The sequence below is a fragment of the Zeus faber genome, assembly GCF_960531495.2.
Source record: "Zeus faber genome assembly, chromosome: 4".
Lineage (NCBI taxonomy): Eukaryota > Metazoa > Chordata > Actinopteri > Zeiformes > Zeidae > Zeus > Zeus faber.
The window spans coordinates 8459392-8478787 of NC_137191.1; the positions used below are offsets into that span (position 1 = coordinate 8459392).

The 19396-nt window shown below is 42.9% G+C and overlaps 1 protein-coding gene across 1 annotated transcript; it reads left to right on the top strand.

Moving 5' to 3' along the window:
* Positions 1 to 1245: 1245 nt before the first annotated feature.
* Positions 1246 to 11055, top strand: LOC307229044 (high-affinity choline transporter 1-like; the record flags this gene model as incomplete). Its single annotated transcript, XM_079998917.1, has 8 exons — positions 1246 to 1429; positions 2132 to 2245; positions 6841 to 6996; positions 7126 to 7274; positions 8065 to 8208; positions 8574 to 8727; positions 10008 to 10225; positions 10507 to 11055. The coding sequence occupies 8 exons, from the start codon at positions 1246 to 1248 to the stop codon at positions 11053 to 11055; spliced, it is 1668 nt and encodes a 555-aa protein (XP_079855043.1).
* Positions 11056 to 19396: the final 8341 nt, after the last annotated feature.

Sequence of the window (19396 nt, forward strand, 5' to 3'; positions counted from 1 at the left end):
CAGTGGTGGACAGGAGACTGAGTACAGGGAACTGGTGGACCGCTATTTGGCATGGTGTGGAAACAACCACCTCCTCTTAAATGCAACGAGACGAAGGAGATGGCGGTGGATTTCAGGAGGACCAGGACTAAGCCGAACACTATTTCTTGGGAGAAGAGGTGGAGGTGGTGGAGGGTTACAGGTACCTGAGTGTTCACCTGGACAACAGGCTGAAAATGCAACACTGAGGCTGTCTAGAGGAAGGGACAGAGCAGACTCTACTTCTTGAGGAAGCTCAGGTCCTTCAATGTGTGCAGCAGGATGTTACATATCTTCTACCAGTCTGTTGTGGCTCATGAAATTTTCTTTGCAGTCATCTGTTGGGGCGGCAGCATCAGAGCCAGAGACTCCAAGAAACTGAACAAACTGATAAAGAAGGCTGGCTCTGTGTTGGGGGCTGCTCTGGAGCCCCTAGAGCTGGGTGTGGAGAGAAGGATGTTGCATAAGCTGCTCAGCATCATGGACAACACTGCACACCCCCTACACAACCTACTGGTCAGACAACACAGTGTCTTCAGCCAGAGGCTCCTTCAGCTCCGCTGCAATAAGGACCGTTGCAGGAGGTTCTTCCTGCCACCGCAATAGCACCTACAATGACTCCCCTCTGTGCCAGGAGAGGAAACTCCTCCTCTGAATGGCAATGCACAAGGTACACTTTTACTTTACATTTAACTTCTGCTTTTCATTTGCTTTCACTAAATTAAATTACATTTTATTCTATTTATTTTCATACTGTACAGTAGTTATTTTATATATATATGTTCAAATACAAATATTATATTCAAATACATTTTTTGTAAATTATGTGTGTTTTGACATGTATGTCATTGCTGCTGCAACAATGGAATTTCCCTTTGGGTATTAAAAAAGTACCTTTATCTTATCATCTTTCCATACCTTCTACATAGTTGTCGCTTGCCATGTCTTAAGAATTTCACTGTTCAGGATGAGACCGTGTTATACTGTGCATTTGACAATAAAACTCTTTGACTTGACTAATCTCAACATGTACAGATTTGTTTCACAGTCTTTTGTAGAGTTAAGAAGTTGATTCGTCAATACAGATTGTTTAAACCAAGATACGTGGCATATGGGTGGGCACTGGGTGTGTGAACTTTGTACCGGCAAGTGCTCAAAAGCTCTTGTTTTGAAACCAATAACCCATTTTTCTGCCTTTCGGTCCCAGGGTTATTGTTTGGCCTCAACATGCCGCTGAACATTCCCGGTGTGGTGGCAGTGATCCTGTTCTACCTTCTCATTCTGGGGATGGGAATCTGGGCTTCAATGAAGTCTAGAGCAGCCGAGAAAAATAGCCAGGTAAACAGGACCGAAATGGCCCTCCTGGGGGGCAGGAATATCAGCCTGAAGGTCGGAGTTTTTACCATGACCGGTAAGATGTTCCTCAGAGCAGATTTTATTTTTAGCTTGATGACCAAATGCTGTCGTTCGCAATAAGCACACAAAGTGGAATCTTTCGATAACCACAGGCTGAAAGCCTTTACAGGGTTAGAGCACACCTTTAGGGATCAAGCCAGTCGTTTTGAAATACTTTGCATGTACAGTATGTGGCTCAAAAACTGGGAAGAGTAGTGCGGTGAAATTTGACTGTCTATATTGTTCAAAAAGCAGATGGTTGGATTTCCACTTGGCATCCGATGATATTTTAATAATATTTCAATTATCTAATTATTATAGTGAGCCATTTTTTTCAAAGGTTTTAGGGAAGACTCAACCTGTAGAGTTTATCTGTCATTAACAATTATTTTATTCATTACTAGCATTTTATCTATCATTTGTAATCACTCTAGTTTTATAAATGGATAGGAAAGGAGAAAGTTTGATCTCAATCCTTTCAGTCCGAAGCGCAGCCTTCAACATCGTTATTTATTTATCTTTTGTTGTTGATATTTGTTCATTTTATTAATCATTTTTAGGTTAATTTATTTGCCTCTATACAGTATATTGTACACATCAGTGGCTTTATCTTCAAATTAAATAGCTATTTTATTCTGGTTTATTTATTTGCATTATTCCATTAAGTATTTTGTGTGTGTGTGTGTCACACATGTTTGTGTATATTTATCATTTTCAGCTACGTGGGTGGGAGGTGGATTCCTTCTTGGTCTGGCGGAGGCAACGTACAATCCTAAAATGGGCTTATTATGGGCTCTGATGTCCGTCCAGTACTGTGCGTCTTTTATTATAGGTAAGTCAAGCACCTTTCGCAGAGCTGGGCAGTTACATACTTGCTTAATCCTTTGGGGAATTTGTAGTTTTTTGAATAGATTTTGGAAACAATACTTTTTAATGTCACATAACTAGATTTGTAATTTAGTCATGTCTATTTTACTCTTCAATCTATTTTTTCTACGTTTAAAAATAAATGTTGGCTTGGATACATATCTCCTATCCTTTACCCAATCAGATTAAAAAAAAAAACTGATATCAGCCCGGATTTGCCTCAAAGAATAGTAACTACTTAGCACTTCAGTACCTTTCTCATCACCTTTAAACTTCCCCACACCTTTAAATTGCATTCATAGTCCAAGTTACTTCTAAATGCCCTCTAAATGCATGTGTAATTCTAAACCTCAAATTCTTTGTTTTCGAACCAAATTAAGTTACATAAACATACAATTTCAATATTGAATGTATTGATGTTTGTTAATTCAGGTCAGTCTTATTTATGCACAGTGATAGTGTGTAAAGATGTCAGAGGCAGTCAGGTCTGCCTCCACATGCTCTTGGGTGGTTATACCAAAACGTGCAATTTTGTGTCCCAAATTGCTCTGTAAATCTGAATCAACGATAAAAAAAACCAAAACATTTCATAATTAAATTTCCATTATACGCGTTATAACGTGAAAACACATTAGTTGTTTTCTTTTTAAAGGGTTGTATACAGAGTTTTGTGCAAAGCATCTTGCAAAAAATATAAAAATGGCCTGTCCCTCAGTATGATTTCTTTTTCAAACTATCATATAAAAACTTAACCCTTGAACACATGGCTTGTAATGACTGCCAGTAACATTTTTCGTCAACCCTGTTACCATTGTAGGATGACAGGGTTATTGGCAGACATTACAAGCCATGTGGTAAAGGTCATGACACCACATGGTGTGCGTTCATGAGCGGCTTAAATGTTGTTAAAAAAAATACAGTGGGGCAAAAAAGTATTTAGTCAGCCACCAATTGTGCAAGTTCTCCCACTTAAAAAGATGAGAGAGGCCTGTTTTTTTTCATCATAGGTAAACCTCAACTATGAGAGACAAAATGAGAAAAAAAATCCAGAAAATCACATTGTCTGATTTTTACAGAATTTATTTGCAAATTATGGTGGAAAATAAGTATTTGGTCAATAACAAAAGTTCATCTCAATACTTTGTTATATACCCTTTGTTTGCAATGACAGAGGTCAAACGTTTTCTGTAAGTCTCCACAAGGTTTTCACACACTGTTGCTGGTATTTTGACCCATTCCTCCATGCAGATCTCCACTAGAGCAGTGATGTTTTGGGGCTGTCGCTGTGCAACACGGACTTTCAACTCCCTCCAAAGATTTTCTATGGGGTTGAGATCTGGAGACTGGCTAGGCCACTCCAGGACCTTGAAATGCTTCTTACGAAGCCACTCCTTCGTTGCCCGGGCGGTGTGTTTGGGATCATTGTCATGCTGAAAGACCCAGCCACGTTTCATCTTCAATGCCCTTGCTGATGGAAGGAGGTTTTCACTCAAAATCTCTTGATACATGGCCCCATTCATTCTTTCCTTTACACGGATCAGTCGTCCTGGTCCCTTTGCAGAAAACCAGCTCCAAAGCATGATGTTTCCACCCCCATGCTTCACAGTAGGTATGGTGTTCTTTGGATGCAACTCAGCTTTCTTTCTCCTCCAAACACGACAAGTTGAGTTTTTACCAAAAAGTTATATTTTGGTTTCATCTGACCATATGACATTCTCCCAATCCTCTTCTGGATCATCCAAATGCTCTCTAGCAAACTTCAGACGGGCCTGGACATGTACTGGCTTAAGCAGGGGGACACGTCTGGCACTGCAGGATTTGAGTCCCTGGCGGCGTAGTGTGTTACTGATGGTAGCCTTTGTTACTTTGGTCCCAGCTCTCTGCAGGTCATTCACTAGGTCCCCCCGTGTGGTTCTGGGATGTTTGCTCACCGTTCTTGTGATCATTTTGACCCCACGGGGTGAGATCTTGCGTGGAGCCCCAGATCGAGGGAGATTATCAGTGGTCTTGTATGTATTCCATTTTCTAATAATTGCTCCCACAGTTGATTTCTTCACAACAAGCTGCTTACCTATTGCACATTCAGTCTTCCCAGCCTGGTGCAGGTCTACAATTTTGTTTCTGGTGTCCTTTGACAGCTCTTTGGTCTTGGCCATAGTGGAGTTTGTCGTGTGACAGTTTGAGGTTGTGGACAGGTGTCTTTTATACTGATAACGAGTTCAAACAGGTGCCATTAATACAGGTAAGGAGTGGAGGACAGAGGAGCCTCTTAAAGAAAAAGTTACAGGTCTGTGAAAGCCAGAAATCTTGCTTGTTTGTAGGTGACCAAATACTTATTTTACCGAGGAATTTACCAATTAATTCATTAAAAATCCTACAATGGGATTTCCTGGATTCTTTCCCCCGATTCTGTCTCTCATAGTTGAAGTGAACCGATGATGAAAATTACAGGCCTCTCTCATCTTTTTAAGTGGGAGAACTTGCACAATTGGTGGCTGACTAAATACATTTTTGCCCCACTGTATGTGTGGCAGTTCTGTCTGCCACACACCACCCAAGTGACGTTTCCAGGTCCTTCCGGCAGAGACACAGACGACGATGGGCTGTAGACACCAGTTTATTGAAGAGAGGAGGCTAGGTGGAGTTGGCCAGGAGCAGATAGAACATGTCATGACGGGGCTCCTATCCTGAGTGCGTGTGTGGACTGGGGTTGTAACCTGCTGCTCGTACGCCCAACCAATCAGCAACAGGTATGCAGCCACCCTGACCCAATCACCTCGATCCAGGTCAGGTGTGGCTCCTCAAACCATCCCATCCACACAGCACACCACCACATGTACATTTAAAATGTCAAACAAATAACTTTTTAACATATGCTTTTGTGGTAAGAGGGCTAACAGGAGTACCACCGATTACATTTGAGGGGCACAGCAGATACTATATTAGGCTTTTGTTTATTGTGTTAAGGCCAAACATGTTCAATAGATAATTTAATTGTAATTTCCATATCCTTCATGTTTTAAATAGTACAATTGGTTTACATTTACGGAATCATTTTTCATAATCTTCCAATGCTAATACCTCCCAAGAAATATGTCTCAAATATTCTGATTAGTCATGTTAAATTTAAGGTTTATGAATGTCCCATTATAACTCCATTACATCAATAACTGTAACGTATACAAGCAGAATAACCAATACAGTAACTGTTGTCAACCATGTGAAGAGGTGTCTGTCCTGTTACTTGTATAATATTCTAATAAAATTGAAAATGGGAAAAAAAAAAAATGTAAAATCAACTCAATGTATATGTTTAATACGATCTACCCAAAGAAATTGGGGTATTATTGTTTCCATAACCTTTTCATAAAACAGAAGATGCTGTGGAAGTGTCAATTGTAAATCAACATATTCATCCATGGAAAAAGTCAACTCCTCAATATTCTCAGATTACAAATACACTTAGTGTAACAAGAGGGATTTTCTTTCATAGTGTCAGAGTTGTTCTACATATGGATTTAAAACCTTAGCAAACCCTAATTGATAAGTCTGGAACAGGGCTGACGAAACCCATATACCTGTTGATTATGTGGAAAAAAAACCCCAAACATCAATCAAACATCAAACATAAAATCAAACATTAACGGGGAATGGCACTTTTGGATATAATTAACCCTGTTACTGTTTAAGCCGTGCCCACTGATGTACAAACTGTGGATCTCGATGTTGGTGGAGGGTAGTGGTCAAGGGAGTGCTGGCTAGTGAACCCGAATGCCGGACACGACGGGGCTCAGGAGTAGGTGCAAAGGACAGAGGGTTTATTGAAAAACAGGCAGAGGTCAAAACCAGAAGAACAGTCATTGAAGGCAAACTTATCGGCAGGGAACCAGGGTCCAGGAACAGGCAGCGAACCGACGCAGTGGATACGCCTCAACGCCTATTACAATGATTCGACCAGGACTGAGTGAACAGGGGACCGGTAAAATACAAGGAGATTGACGAGGAATGGTGTGGTTTGAGCAGCCACATCTGTCCTGGGTCTAGGTAGATGGGAGCCCAGGATCAGAGTGGCTGTATACCTGTTGCTCATTGGTTGGCCTAACGAGCAACAGGTAAAAACCCCATCCCCACACACACGCAGGAGAGGAGCCCTTGTCATGACATAAGTCCTCCTGGGCTTATTCCACCTAGCCCACCCACTGCAATAAACTGTTGTCTACAACTGCGTCTCTGTGCCGGAGGTCCCTGAAAACGCCACACACACACACACACACACACACACACACAAACACACAGACACAAACACACAGTGTACACATGCACATACAGATCCTGAAATAAATCCATGTACAACCATTGCTGTGGATTCAGTGCACAGAAGGAGGCACATGAACCAGCTAAGCAGTAACACAAATTCAACTTGTCACATCTGCTGATTGTGTGATCCGTGCCGTGCAATAGCTGTGAGGGACAATGCAAATTCGAAATTAAACAAAACAAAGAAATAATTGGAATGGAATGAAATGGTGTGATGCAGTTTTCCTTGCCACCGTGTCACAGGGGGCCTCTTTTTCGCCAAGCCGATGAGAAACAAGAGGTATGTGACCATGATGGATCCATTTGAAATAAAATACGGAAAAGTGCTGAGCGCTGCGCTGGTCCTGCCCGCTCTGCTGGTTGACGTGCTGTGGGTCGCCTGCACACTGGTCAGCCTGGGTAAACCTGCACACTCATGTAAACTTTGAAAAAAATGCAGAGACATGTATTGAGGCAAGAGCATTCAGATGTACTGTACACGCGGGTATGTGTGTGTGTGCGCGTGTGTGTGTGTAATGTTTCCAATAGGTGTGACCATGACTGTGATACTGGATATTCCCTACGCCTACTCCACTCTGATATCTGCAGCGGTGGCCATCATTTACACCTTGTTAGGAGGTCTTTATTCTGTCGCCTACACTGACATTATCCAGCTGTCTTTAATATTTATCAGCCTGGTGAGTCTCAGGGTCTCGTGGCACGTTTACACCAAACATCTTTATGTTTTAGGATGCTTGTTTCCACTGAGACAGCTGCCGAAGGCGTGCTTTCTTTTTTTAAATCTGATCTAAATCATATTAATAGAATAAAAAAACTCACATATGATGTTTTCTTGAAATTTATTTTAAAATGGGACAAAATAGAATAGTAAAATATGACAATTATTATTTTCTTTTAATTTTTGGCAGTGTCTGGCATGAGAGTACGTAAAACTAGTGCATATGTTCAAATTTATTTTATCTTCACTAGTCTATATAAATATTTTATTTTAGAACATAAATAAATGAATGTTTTAAAATTCAGATAGGAAATGAATTATTGCCAGTGCTATTAAACTTAAGCCTGTGCCGTCAGCAGGTTGGGCATGCAACACTGGGTATTTGCGTGACATTGCATCCAAGACAGAGTTAATCTTACATTTTAACCAGTGAACCACTACAGTCTACTGTAATCACCAATCTCCAATAGGCTGAGAATCACCGCAGGTGAGACCAATGTACATAGAAACAAACAGCAACCTGAGCTAGGAAATGAAAATATCTCCATCGTCACAAAGAACTTTGCAGTCACAGAGTAACAACACTTTAATGTTTCCAATAAATATGATTGAAGGGTGCTAGCACCTCGTAGACCACTAGATGTCACTGTGAGACCAACTGCCTCTGGGCCGCGGACTGCAGTCAAACAGAAGTGATGTTCTTTGTGATTTTTAAGATGAATGTTGTGTCTGTCTCTCCACTTCTGCAGTGGCTGTGTGTCCCTTTTCTTTTGTGCAACCCCATATCTGGAGACATAGTCCAGAGAGGCTTTAACCACACTTACCAAGCGCCCTGGATAGGCACCATAGAGTCGGACCAAGTGTGGCCGTGGATCGACAACTTCTTGATGCTGGTGAGCTGGACAAGATGCCACTGAAGCCAAGTTTAGCAATTTGATTTGAGCTTGTGCATTTGGAGCTGCGTCCGTGCAGATTTAGGACGGCGCTCCCTGAGCTTCTCTCCATAGGTGTGGTGACAAAATGTGCTAAGTTGTTTGGCTGGACTGGGCCTCTGTGTGTGGTCCCCTAATGAGCATCACACCTTGTGGACCATTGTATGTCTATTCTCTTTGGATGAGGATATATTCTTATTATATTCATCATATTTTTATCTCTATTTAATTCTTCATATGATGTGACGCCTTCATTTCTGGGGATTAATAAAGTACCTATGTCATTTTCTAATCTATCTGACCTCTTCCATCCTTCCCTTTTCCAGGCCCTGGGTAGCCTGGCGTTCCAGTGTTTCCACCAGAGGACACTCTCTGCCGCCTCCCCCAGAAGCGCCCAGCTCACTTGCTTTGCTGCCGCCGTTCTCATCATCATCCTCGGAATTCCTCCCATTCTGATCGGGGCTGTCGCTGCTTCCACAGGTGGGGGTTGGAGGGGCGGGTGTGGGGGGGGACTGATTTGGATCTCAACACTAGACAGACGGAATCAGATGCTGGGTGATATTTTACAACTGATCGACATAAATCACTTTTGTTGTTGTAGACTACAGGGGATCACGGCGCGTCCCCACATCAAGCAGGTTCTTTTTGTCCTAACCTCACTGTTGCAAACATTGTACGTCTTTCAAATCATTATCACAGACACTGAGGGATTTTAAATCATGCCCCCTGTCATGGACGAACGGTTTGAATCACATCAGACGTGTTCAATAACGCTGGAGCGGTGAGACTAGTGAAACCAATCCGACCGGAGTCACTGAATCATCGCCGGCGAGCTGGTGGAAGGACTCAAGGGGACACAATTTTTGGTTCCCGGTCTCGGACATATTTGCGTGCAACAGTGAAGCAGCTTAAAAAAAAACAAAAAAAACAAAAACCCTCTGGTGCGATCACCACAGAGACAGGCACTGTACATCGGGGCAGGACGACGCTCGCTCGCCGAATGTGCTGGAACAGTTTCAAAGTTCCGGACAGTGAAGTCTTGTTTCTGTCTGGCATCGCTAGTCAGAGTAAATGGAGTGGACAGCGATTAGTTCTGTGGGGGAGAACGTGTCACTGAGCCAAGGGCGTAACGCTATCAAGGAAACGCAACCCCCCGCCAAACATGTGGTCATTTGAAATGCTCTTTTCTTACTGTGATTTTTTTTCTTCTTTTTTTTTTTTTTTGCGAAAGCCATCCCCACACCGTGTGCTGTTGTGGTGTGAGGACCTCACGTCGAACTCATTGCTTTTTTTTTAGTGACACATGCAAAGGGAACGTTCCCAGGGATGGTCAAACAACTGTGGGTTTGCAGGTTTTTCTGGACCGCACGTCTTGTGTGGGCCGCTTTGTTTGCCGGTTCAATCAGGGAGTTGCTCCGGTTTCCTTGAAATGTTTAGCAACAGCATGAAATAGTTTTGGTCATTCTCAGCGTCTTGGGAACTTGTCTTGGAACCACAACACGGTACTTCAAACCCTCTCTGCAGTCTCCACAGAGTCGGCCTCGATGGACGTTGAAGCGTCGCCACTACAAATAGGAAGGAGCAGGGTGGTGGCTCTGGTATTCACCGATGTAGTGTTTAGGCATTTTGGAAATGTTAGCGTGCGTTATAGTGTTGTGAAACATGCACGATGGCAGGTTCCACCTCCAGTTGTCCCCCAAAATATTGTTTAACGTCTAAAAAAAAAAACCACTACCCAACTGACGCACTCTTGTTTCTAGATTGGAATCGAACACTGTACGGTTCTTCGTCACCGTATGAGCTTGGCCAGCAGAGCTTCATTCTGCCGCTGGTCCTGGAGCACCTCACCCCGCACGTCGTCTCCGTCCTGGGGATCGGCGCCGTGGCCGCCGCCGTCATGTCGTCCATGGACTCCGCCCTCCTGTCCGCGACGTCCGTCTTCGCCAACAACATCTACAAGAATGTGCTGCGGAAACAGGTGAGAGGCGGGCGGAGGCGATCCGGCCCGTTTGGCCCCGGGCGGTTTTCGGAAACGCCTCCCCTGACCCGAGGTTGAAAACGCTGTCACGGGGGCGGGGGGGCGGGGTCCGTATCAGGTCCACGGTGTTTCAAAAAAGTCCGCCGTGCTGGAAGGTCTTGTTGGGATGAGCTTTGAGGACTTTGCAATCAGGAGATTTTATAGGGGGCTGTCCCCTCGCAGATCTCACAGAAATTGGTAGGGTTAGGGTGGCGGTCCTTTAACACACTCCTCTCACTCAGGCCTCAGACCGCGAGATGCAGTGGGTGATTCGTGTCTCCGTGGTGGCCGTGGGCGTAGCCGGCACGACCATCACGCTCCACAACGACAGCGTCCTGGTCCTCTGGATCCTCGGGGCGGACATTTCCTACACGCTGATCTTCCCGCACCTGGTCTGCATCCTCTTCTGCCAGGCGTCCAACGGCTACGGGGCCTCGTTGAGCTACCTCATCGGGATGACGATAAGAATCCTGGTCGGGGAGAGAGAGCTGGGCCTCCCCGTGGTGCTGTGCCTGCCCGGGTGCACGCTGGAGGACGGCGTGTACGTCCAGCGCTGCCCCGTCAGGACCGTCTGCATGCTCGCCTCCTGCGCCGCCACCCTGTCGCTTTCCGTCCTGAGCTCGTTCCTTTTCAACCGCGGCGTGCTGCCCGAGAGGTGGGACGTCTTCAGCGTGAAGCGTGACGCCTCCGCGTCGCCAGCGGAGCGAACCACCGGGAACCGGACGGAAATGACGAGCATGGGTGATGAGAGGGAATGGGAAGGTGCTTCGATGTTAGAGAGTGGAAGATAACTGCTGTTGTTGTTATTTGTGCTTCTTTCCTCTTTGTTTTTTTGTGTCGCCTGAAAAGCCGTGACATTTCGCTTTAAACATAAAAACATATTTTGAATTGTAAATCAGATATGTTCGATGAAAAGTTGAATAATTGATGCCACCATCAAAAAAAGAAAGACTAAAAGCGAAATGTATTGAACTGTAAACAAACAAAACAATATTCCAAAAGCGAAAGTAAAAACTTGCAAGAATATAATTCTGAAGTGAGACCCAAGCTTGATTAAAATGGATTGATAACAAGTGATTTGAAAACCAATTCAAACTTTTTCTTTGGTAACCCTTTCCTGCAGTTACTACCTTTGGTACCTTTTTGTTTTGGTTACAACTTTTAGGGCACAAGTTTTCCTCGAAGGTGGCGTTTTGGCGGGAGGCGTCTCCATGGCTCTACTAGTTTAGAGCGACTGCTCATCCTCAACCAATCAGTGAGCAGGATAGACAGAGACTTTCCTGACATCATCACTAAGTGTAAAGCGTAAAATATTAAAATAAAACAAAGAAAACAAAAAAACTACTACATCCATGGCTTATTATTTTTATACATGAATGATCCATCGCCATAGCAGACAGCGGCAAAACATGGCGAGTCGTCCAATACCAAACTCTGGACAACAGCAGGTAGTGCCAATGTTGTGTGATTTAGAGCAAGATAACTAATTAGTGTGTGTGTGTGTGTGTGTGTGTGTGTGTGTGTGTGTGTGTGTGTGTGTGGGGGGAGGGTAAAATACACATGCAAAGAGCCTTATACTATACTTTTACCAATTACAATATGCTCAGAAAGCTTATAATAATCATGTGTTACGTGTGGGACAGAGTACTGGGTTGGTAAACGCTTCAAATGTTCAATGAATATATAAAAAACAATATAACAAAAAATATGTATGTAATGACCCTACTCTAATAGCTAGGGGAATATTCTCGTTTAATGGTAGCTTGTATTCCTCTGCCTTCTCCGCTGATGACGCAGATGTGCTCTTCAACCACGTTTAGGATCTCATCCTCCATACACAGTCGGGGCTGACTTTGCAGGGTTCTGTGGATCTGATGTCTCCTCACTTGAGCTTGATAACGCATTCCGCCACCTTTGTTTGTACTCGCTCCCGTGCGCGTGTGAGTGGCGTAAAGCACCGTGTCCTAAAATATTGGTGTAAGAAGTTCTGGCGGAACGCGGTGCTTGGCGAAATGACTCATTGGGTGGTTTATTACAACATTTGACCATCTCTCACCGTGCAGCGGCAACATGAGGTGAGGGTGTAAAAAAGTTTACATCTTCAATTTGCAATGGAAATTTATACCGTGGGCACGGTGTTACAGGGAAAGGCTTCGGTTCAGAACCGTGGCTGCTCGAAACCGCGGTATACCATAAAACGGTATACAGTTACATCCTTAACGACGATCTCTCCTGGATCATGAGGTGCGGACACAAAAGAAAGGGACGGCTCCTCCAAAGGTTCTTAAAACTTCCTGCAGTGCGAAGACGCGTTCTGTGACCCATTATAGTTTTGCAAAAAGCAGCAGGAGTTACAATTTACAGAGTTTCCGTTCAACGCAGCATCTGCTCGTGTTGTCTGTCCAGCAGACGCTATGCAGTCCGCAGACGAAGCTTGGACTTGTACAGCTTGGGATGATGATGTCACAAAGTTTTTCACAATTTTCTGCCCCCACTTGAAGAATCTTAGTCGACTGACGGGTCTCCGACTGACGATTCCACTCGTCGACTTTCAGGGGGCGGCCCCGGGTGATTCTCCCTCCCCCATCTTGGAATAGTAATGACGATGAGTTGTTCATATTGATCAAAACATGGTAAGATGGTTCTCCAAAGAGGGGGATTGGCGGTGGTTACGTATAACAAAAAGCTGTGTTCTCGTCATCCCACAGATTGCAGCAGTTTTTGATAAAGAGTAGATTAACTCTGTCTTCGATGCAATGGCATACAAATACCCTGTGTTGTATGCCAAATCTGCTGACAGCACAGGTTAAAACAAACAAAAACAAAATAATAATAAATAAATATACAAACACACGTACATCTCATAAAATTTGAAAATCATGAAAATATTCAATATTCAATATTTTGTGTCACTCATTTCAGAAAGTGAAACCCATATATTATATAGATTCATTACACAGAGTCAAGCACAGTAACACCATGGTCATTGAACCAGCTTTTGGTACTTTTGGCAGTGGGGGCAGGTGCCAAGTCCTGCTGGAAAATGAAATCAGCATCTCCACAAAGCTTGTCAGCAGAAGGACGCCTGAGGTGCTCTAAAATGTCCTGGTAGATGGCTGTGTTGACTGTGGACTTCAAAAAACACAGTGGACCAACACCAGCAGATGACAAGGCAGCCCAAATCAGCACTGACTGTAGAAACTTCACACTGGACTTCAAGCAATGTGGATTCTGTGCCTCCCTACTTTTCCTCCAGACTCTGGGACCTTGATTTCCAAATGACGTGCAGAATTTAGTTTCATCTGAAAATAGGACTTTGCACCACTGAGCAACAGTCCAGTTCTTTTTCCCCACAGCCCAGGTAAGACGCTGCTGCTGACGTTGTCTCTGGTTCAGGAGTGGCTTGACACGAGGAATGCGACATTTGTAGCCCGTGCCTAGGATCGGTCTGTGCGTAGTGGCTCTTGATGCGCTGACTCCAGCCTCAGTCCACTCTGTGTGACGCTCCCCCAAATTCTTGAATGGATTTTGCTTGACAATCCTCTCGAGGCTGCGGTTATCCCTTTTGCTGGTGCCCCTTTTCCTACCACACTTTTTCCTTCCACTCAACTTTCTATGAGTACGCTTGGATACAGCGCTCTGTGAACAAGCAGCTTCTTTAGCAATGACCTTTTGTGGTTTACCCTCCTTGTGGAGAGTGTCAATGACTGTCTTCGGGACATCTGTCAAGTCAGCAGTCTTCCCCATGATTGTGTAGCCTACTGACCCAGACCCTGAGAGACCATTTCAAGGCTCAGGAAACCTTTGCAGGTGTTTGGAGTTCATTAGCTGATGAAGGGGTAACACCATGACTTTCCAATATTGCTCCTTTTTCACAATATTCTAATTTTCTGAGACACTGAATTTGGGGTTTTCATTATATAAAGCCACAATCATCAACATTTCAAGAAATAAAGCCTTGAAATATGTCACTCTACGTGTAATGAATCTATATAATATATATGGGTTTCACTTTCTGAAATGAGTGACAAAAAATATTGAACTTTTTCAGGATATTCTAATTTTATGAGATGTACCTGTATATATATATAAAAAAAAATCGTCGTCCACCGTCCAATCAGATGTTGTGTCCGGGAGGTAGCGCTGCCTCCAAGACGTGTTTCGGGGACTAGAATTCCCATCTGTTCATTGCATAATGCTGGTTCCTACCTAATAAGCATTACATGATGAAACATTTTGAAAATGGTTTTGATAAATACCATGACATACGTTCTAAATTCATAAATGCAAGCAGGAAACAGCAGAATTGTATGTATTGAATTCATGTCATGGTCATGTATCAGGCTTTTAAACATAAATGTACTTGTACATTAAATGTAGACGTATTGCTATCAGTTTGTGGTTTACAAGGTGTCAATGCTGTCCTTGTCTAATTAGGGATCCATCCCGCTGGACTGGATTGCTTTTGTTATTGCTGGGATTATTATTATTATTTTTTAAATCTTGCTGTTATTCGGGCTAAAAGTATCTGAAACACGACAATCAAGATTCAAGATTCAAGATTAAAGATTCAATAGGTTTTTCTGTCACATACATATACATACTTTCATACATATATGCAGTGAAATGTCACTGCATATATGTACTAAACCGAATATAATAGCTAGCCTAATTCCTACCTAGCAACTAACTGAAACTAACTGATTCCTAAAACGTAATGCAGTTAGTGAATAGAATAATATAAATAAAATAAAAATAAAATAAGACTCAAAAAGATAATACAGAGTGGGGGTACAAAATAGAAGGTAATAGAGTTATGATACAATACAATCAATGCAATGGCAGTACACACGGATACGGTTGAGGTCTCGTTAAAACCGGGACGTTTTAGACGTCGTCGCGTTTGATCAATATCGATCTACGTCTGCAGCAGAAATGAGTTAACAAATTGTCGTCATTTTACCGGAAGTAAAAGAACGTTGAGGCGATTTGATTTGTTTCAGGAGCGTCCCTCTTCGTGAGTGCAGGCCCGAGCTTCCTATCGCGGACCTGATTCGCCTCCAGCCACTTGTGACACCTTGAGCTGGTGCTGCGTTTACAGGAAACTTGGGAAAACTGCAAATCGTGCTGCACTTGACGAAACCCCAAAAGGTATAATCCGTCTCAGAAGGGGTTTCCGCACCTCCCGAAGCTCTGAGAACCTTCGGAGGAACCGCCCCCTTCTTTTGCGTCCGCACTGCGTGATCCGGGAACAATCGTAATTGTTGAAACACCGTTCTTGAGGGATAGTTAAGCTGCACGACAGAAGAGGAACATTCAGTGACATTCAGTCCCCTGTGATTGGTCGAAAACACATAAGCACGCGATGCATGAAAATCACGAGATGCTTCATTTAAAGTAAACATGTCGTTATTTATACATCATTTATTTTAAAAAGGCTGATCACGGCGTTACGGAAACTCGGACATTTGTTCCTAACACGACTAAACTGGACCCTGTGTATTGCGTCTGCAGCTATATCTGTTGTTATTGTTGTCATTAACCGGACAGCTTCTACTCCAATGAGTAGTTTCGCCAACAAGTAACCATAGCAACAGAGAGAGACCAAAACTGAACAGGCTGAAAGCTCTGATCACAATTTATTGTAACTTTAGATGTTTTCTGACTGTCACTGGCTTGTGTCCTTGGAGGGTACCATCTTCCAAATATCTCTATCATCCACAAAATCAGATGACGGAGACGTTAAAACGTACAAACTAAGTGTCTAATCTCCTGGTTGCAGCCTCCGTCCCCACCGGCGGGTCGCAGTATGTTTGGTGACAGGTTGGCGTTGTGACACATGTCAGCATGAGACGTCGTCGATGGTCACCGTGTGCCATAAATCAGCTGTAACCCATTTGTTTTGAGATAGTTGGGTAGTCTTCAATATGGGTCATCTATTTTGAAAGAAGAAGGCTATGTAAGTGGAATCCCTGACATTCAGGGATCTGGTGACAGGCGGCTTGTGGGATCCCAACGCCGACCGCGTAACCCAAGCTGCGTAGCTGGCGCAGACCCAAATCCAGAAATAGGGTAAAGGGTTGAGGGGTAAGTCTACCAATGCGGTTTGTATTTAAAGCCATCCAACCCAGTTCAGTAACATATTCACGGTTAGTATAATAACTACTTCGGGGTTAGTATATGTTTGTATAGATCATTTTTCAATCCTTAGAATAGGATTCGTTTTTGAATACCCATCCTAATAATACCCACCCTAATAATCAGCCTATGACAGTCTATGTACTGTGTAGGTAAAACTGTTCCCACTAAAAGCCAGCGCTGGTATTAAAATAATCAATGAATTGATGTGAAGTTGTTCTTTATTTAAAGATAGAATTTAAATAAATTCGATTTGACCAAATCCATTGGTGATTCTTAAAAATAATTGAGTGTAGCTTAGGTTTATTTTATTTCACCAGTTTTTTTTAGTGAGCCATGTACCTTGAAACCATTTTACCATATGGGTATAGCTTCACTAATTTGGATAAAAGTGCCAGTTAAAGTGCATTCATTACACCAGATCCAAGGTAAAATTAAAATGTACGTATAATTATGACTATGATAATAGTGACATTAATGTTAATAATAGTATTAATATATAATCATTAATCATAATAATAATAATAATTATTGTTGTTGTTGTTGTTGTTGTTGTTGTTGTTGTTATTATTATTATTATTATTATTATTATTATTATTTAAAATGTTGATAATAGTTAAAGTAAAAGTCAGTGTGCAGTGCAGCCTGCACACTTAATAATGCCACAATAAATCATCTCATGGTCATTTTTCTCCGCATTTTTACTGCATTATGCTCTATGCCAAATGGCAGATTTAACATGAGCAAAAATAACAGCCTTTCTCTTCATGAGCATGCAACGTGGCACCATTTATAGAAATGCTCTGCATGCTGTTATGTACGCAGTAACATTATTTGACTTTATGTCCAGAGATTCCGAGACCACAAGGTTTCATTAATCCCTGACAAACATTTCTAACAACTGCTCAACTATGTCCTTTAGAACATGTATGTAGGCTAAGAGGCTTTGTCGGTGAAATCTATGACAGTTCATGCATAGTTTTTGAGTAATTATTGCGTCACTGTTGCGTTTCAGTTGTGTTGCTGAACATTTAAATGTAAATACTAGCTTAACTCTGCAGGTCTATCCACAATCTAGCTTTTGGAAATAAACATGTAATTGATGGTGGAATTGCCCATTTTGTTGTTGTTGGTATTGATATTGATGTTGTTGATGGTTTTTTTTGTTGTTGCTGTTGTCTGTGTTTATGTTGTTGTTGCTGTTGTTGTTGTTGTTGTTGTTGCTGTTGTTGTTGTTGCTGTTGTTGTTGTTTTTTCTGTTGTTGTTGTTGTTGTTGTTGTTGTTGTTGTTGTTGTTGTTGTTTTTCCCTCAGTGAACACTGGGGGGCACCAATATTCCATTCATCCTACTTCTTTGCTGTTTTTTAGTTGGTTCCGTGCGTAATGGGAAATGCGATCATGTCACATCTCATCTGTACATGAAAACAGTTGGAGGAGTCGATACAAACCTGTTTAAAATGTCCTACCTTAAAGAACCCTTAGGAGAACGTTCCAAATGCTTCAGACTGATTGGCAGTTCTTCACAATAGGTTCTAATAACTGTGCATGCCTCTGTGTTTTGTGTGTGTTTAAAGTACTAAGATACGAAAGTACTAAATAAGGGAGGGCATAATAGATAAATCTAATCATAATGAAAGAATGACAGATTTATTTTGCTCTCCTTCGTTTCGGGAGGTTGGGTTTGAAGCGTTCAGTTTTGTGGGCTTGCGTACATTACATTTCTTAAAGTCATCCTTCAAATGTCATGTTCCTGACACATAGTTCAAGGCTGATGTGTGACAGTCCGTCTCCAATCATTTCGAATGGTGTTCAGGTGTCTCGTCGCACTTCAGACCGCCGCCCCCCCCCCAACCCCACCCCACCCCTCATGCATAGTTTTTAAGCGCCGTAATTTCCAGACTATAAGCAGCTACTTTTTATCCACGCTTTGAACCTCGCAGCTTATCCAATGACGCGGCTAATTTATGGATTTTTCCTGCTTTCACAAGCTTCATGCTGCCAAGAAACTGAGCAAAACACACATTATGTGACGGTGCTCAGTTTTTTGGCGGCATGAAGCTTTCATTAGACCAATGAAATTGCCGAATGGGTTCAGGTGAAACAATGTAACTGTTTAGATTCCATCGAGCGAGCTCAAACTTCCCATCATTTACGGTCGTCATTCCGTCACCCTCATCATGGCAAAGACACAAAGAAATGCATATGATGCAGCTTTCAAGTTGAAGGCGATTGATCTGGCTGTTGGAAAAGGAAATAGAGCTGCTGCACGGGAGCTTGGCCTTAATGAGTCGATGATAAGACGTGGGAATCAGCAGCGTGAGGAAGTGACTCGGTGCAAAAAGACAACAAAAGCTTTCACAGGGAAGAGAAGCAGATGGCCCCAACTAGAAAACGAGCTTGAAGACCGGGTCAACACACAGAGAGCAGACGGCCGAGGTGTTTCAACTGCGCAGATCCGACTGAAAGCCAAAACAATCTCCACCGCAATGAAGCTTGAGGATTTTAGAGGTGGACCATCGTGGTGTCTGCCAGTGGGTCCTGACAGCGTGGAGCATTGGCAAAAAATCCACTATCATCAACGGGTTTCAAAAGGCTGGACTGCTGCGTGTTGAAGAGGGCAGCATGAGCTCAGCGGAGAATTTGCCTCCGGATGAAAGTGACGAGAGCGACAATGAAAAGGATCCAACATCGGATGAAACAATTCTGAGGCCATTCAACGCCGACACCGAAGGAGATGACTTCAGTGGTTGCAGTGCGCAGGAGGAGGAAGATAGTGACCAACGACTTTCTTGGTAGGCTACTGTTTACCGCTATTTTTTAATTTTTGTTACAAACCGTGTTTCGTTAAAGCCTGGGTAAAGTTCATTTGTTTCAATGTACCGGTAGGCACCTGCGGCTTATAGACATGTGCGGCTTATTTATGTTCAAAATAAATATTTTTTAAAAATTCAGTGAGTGCGGCTGATATCCAGGTGCACTTAATAGTCCCGAAAT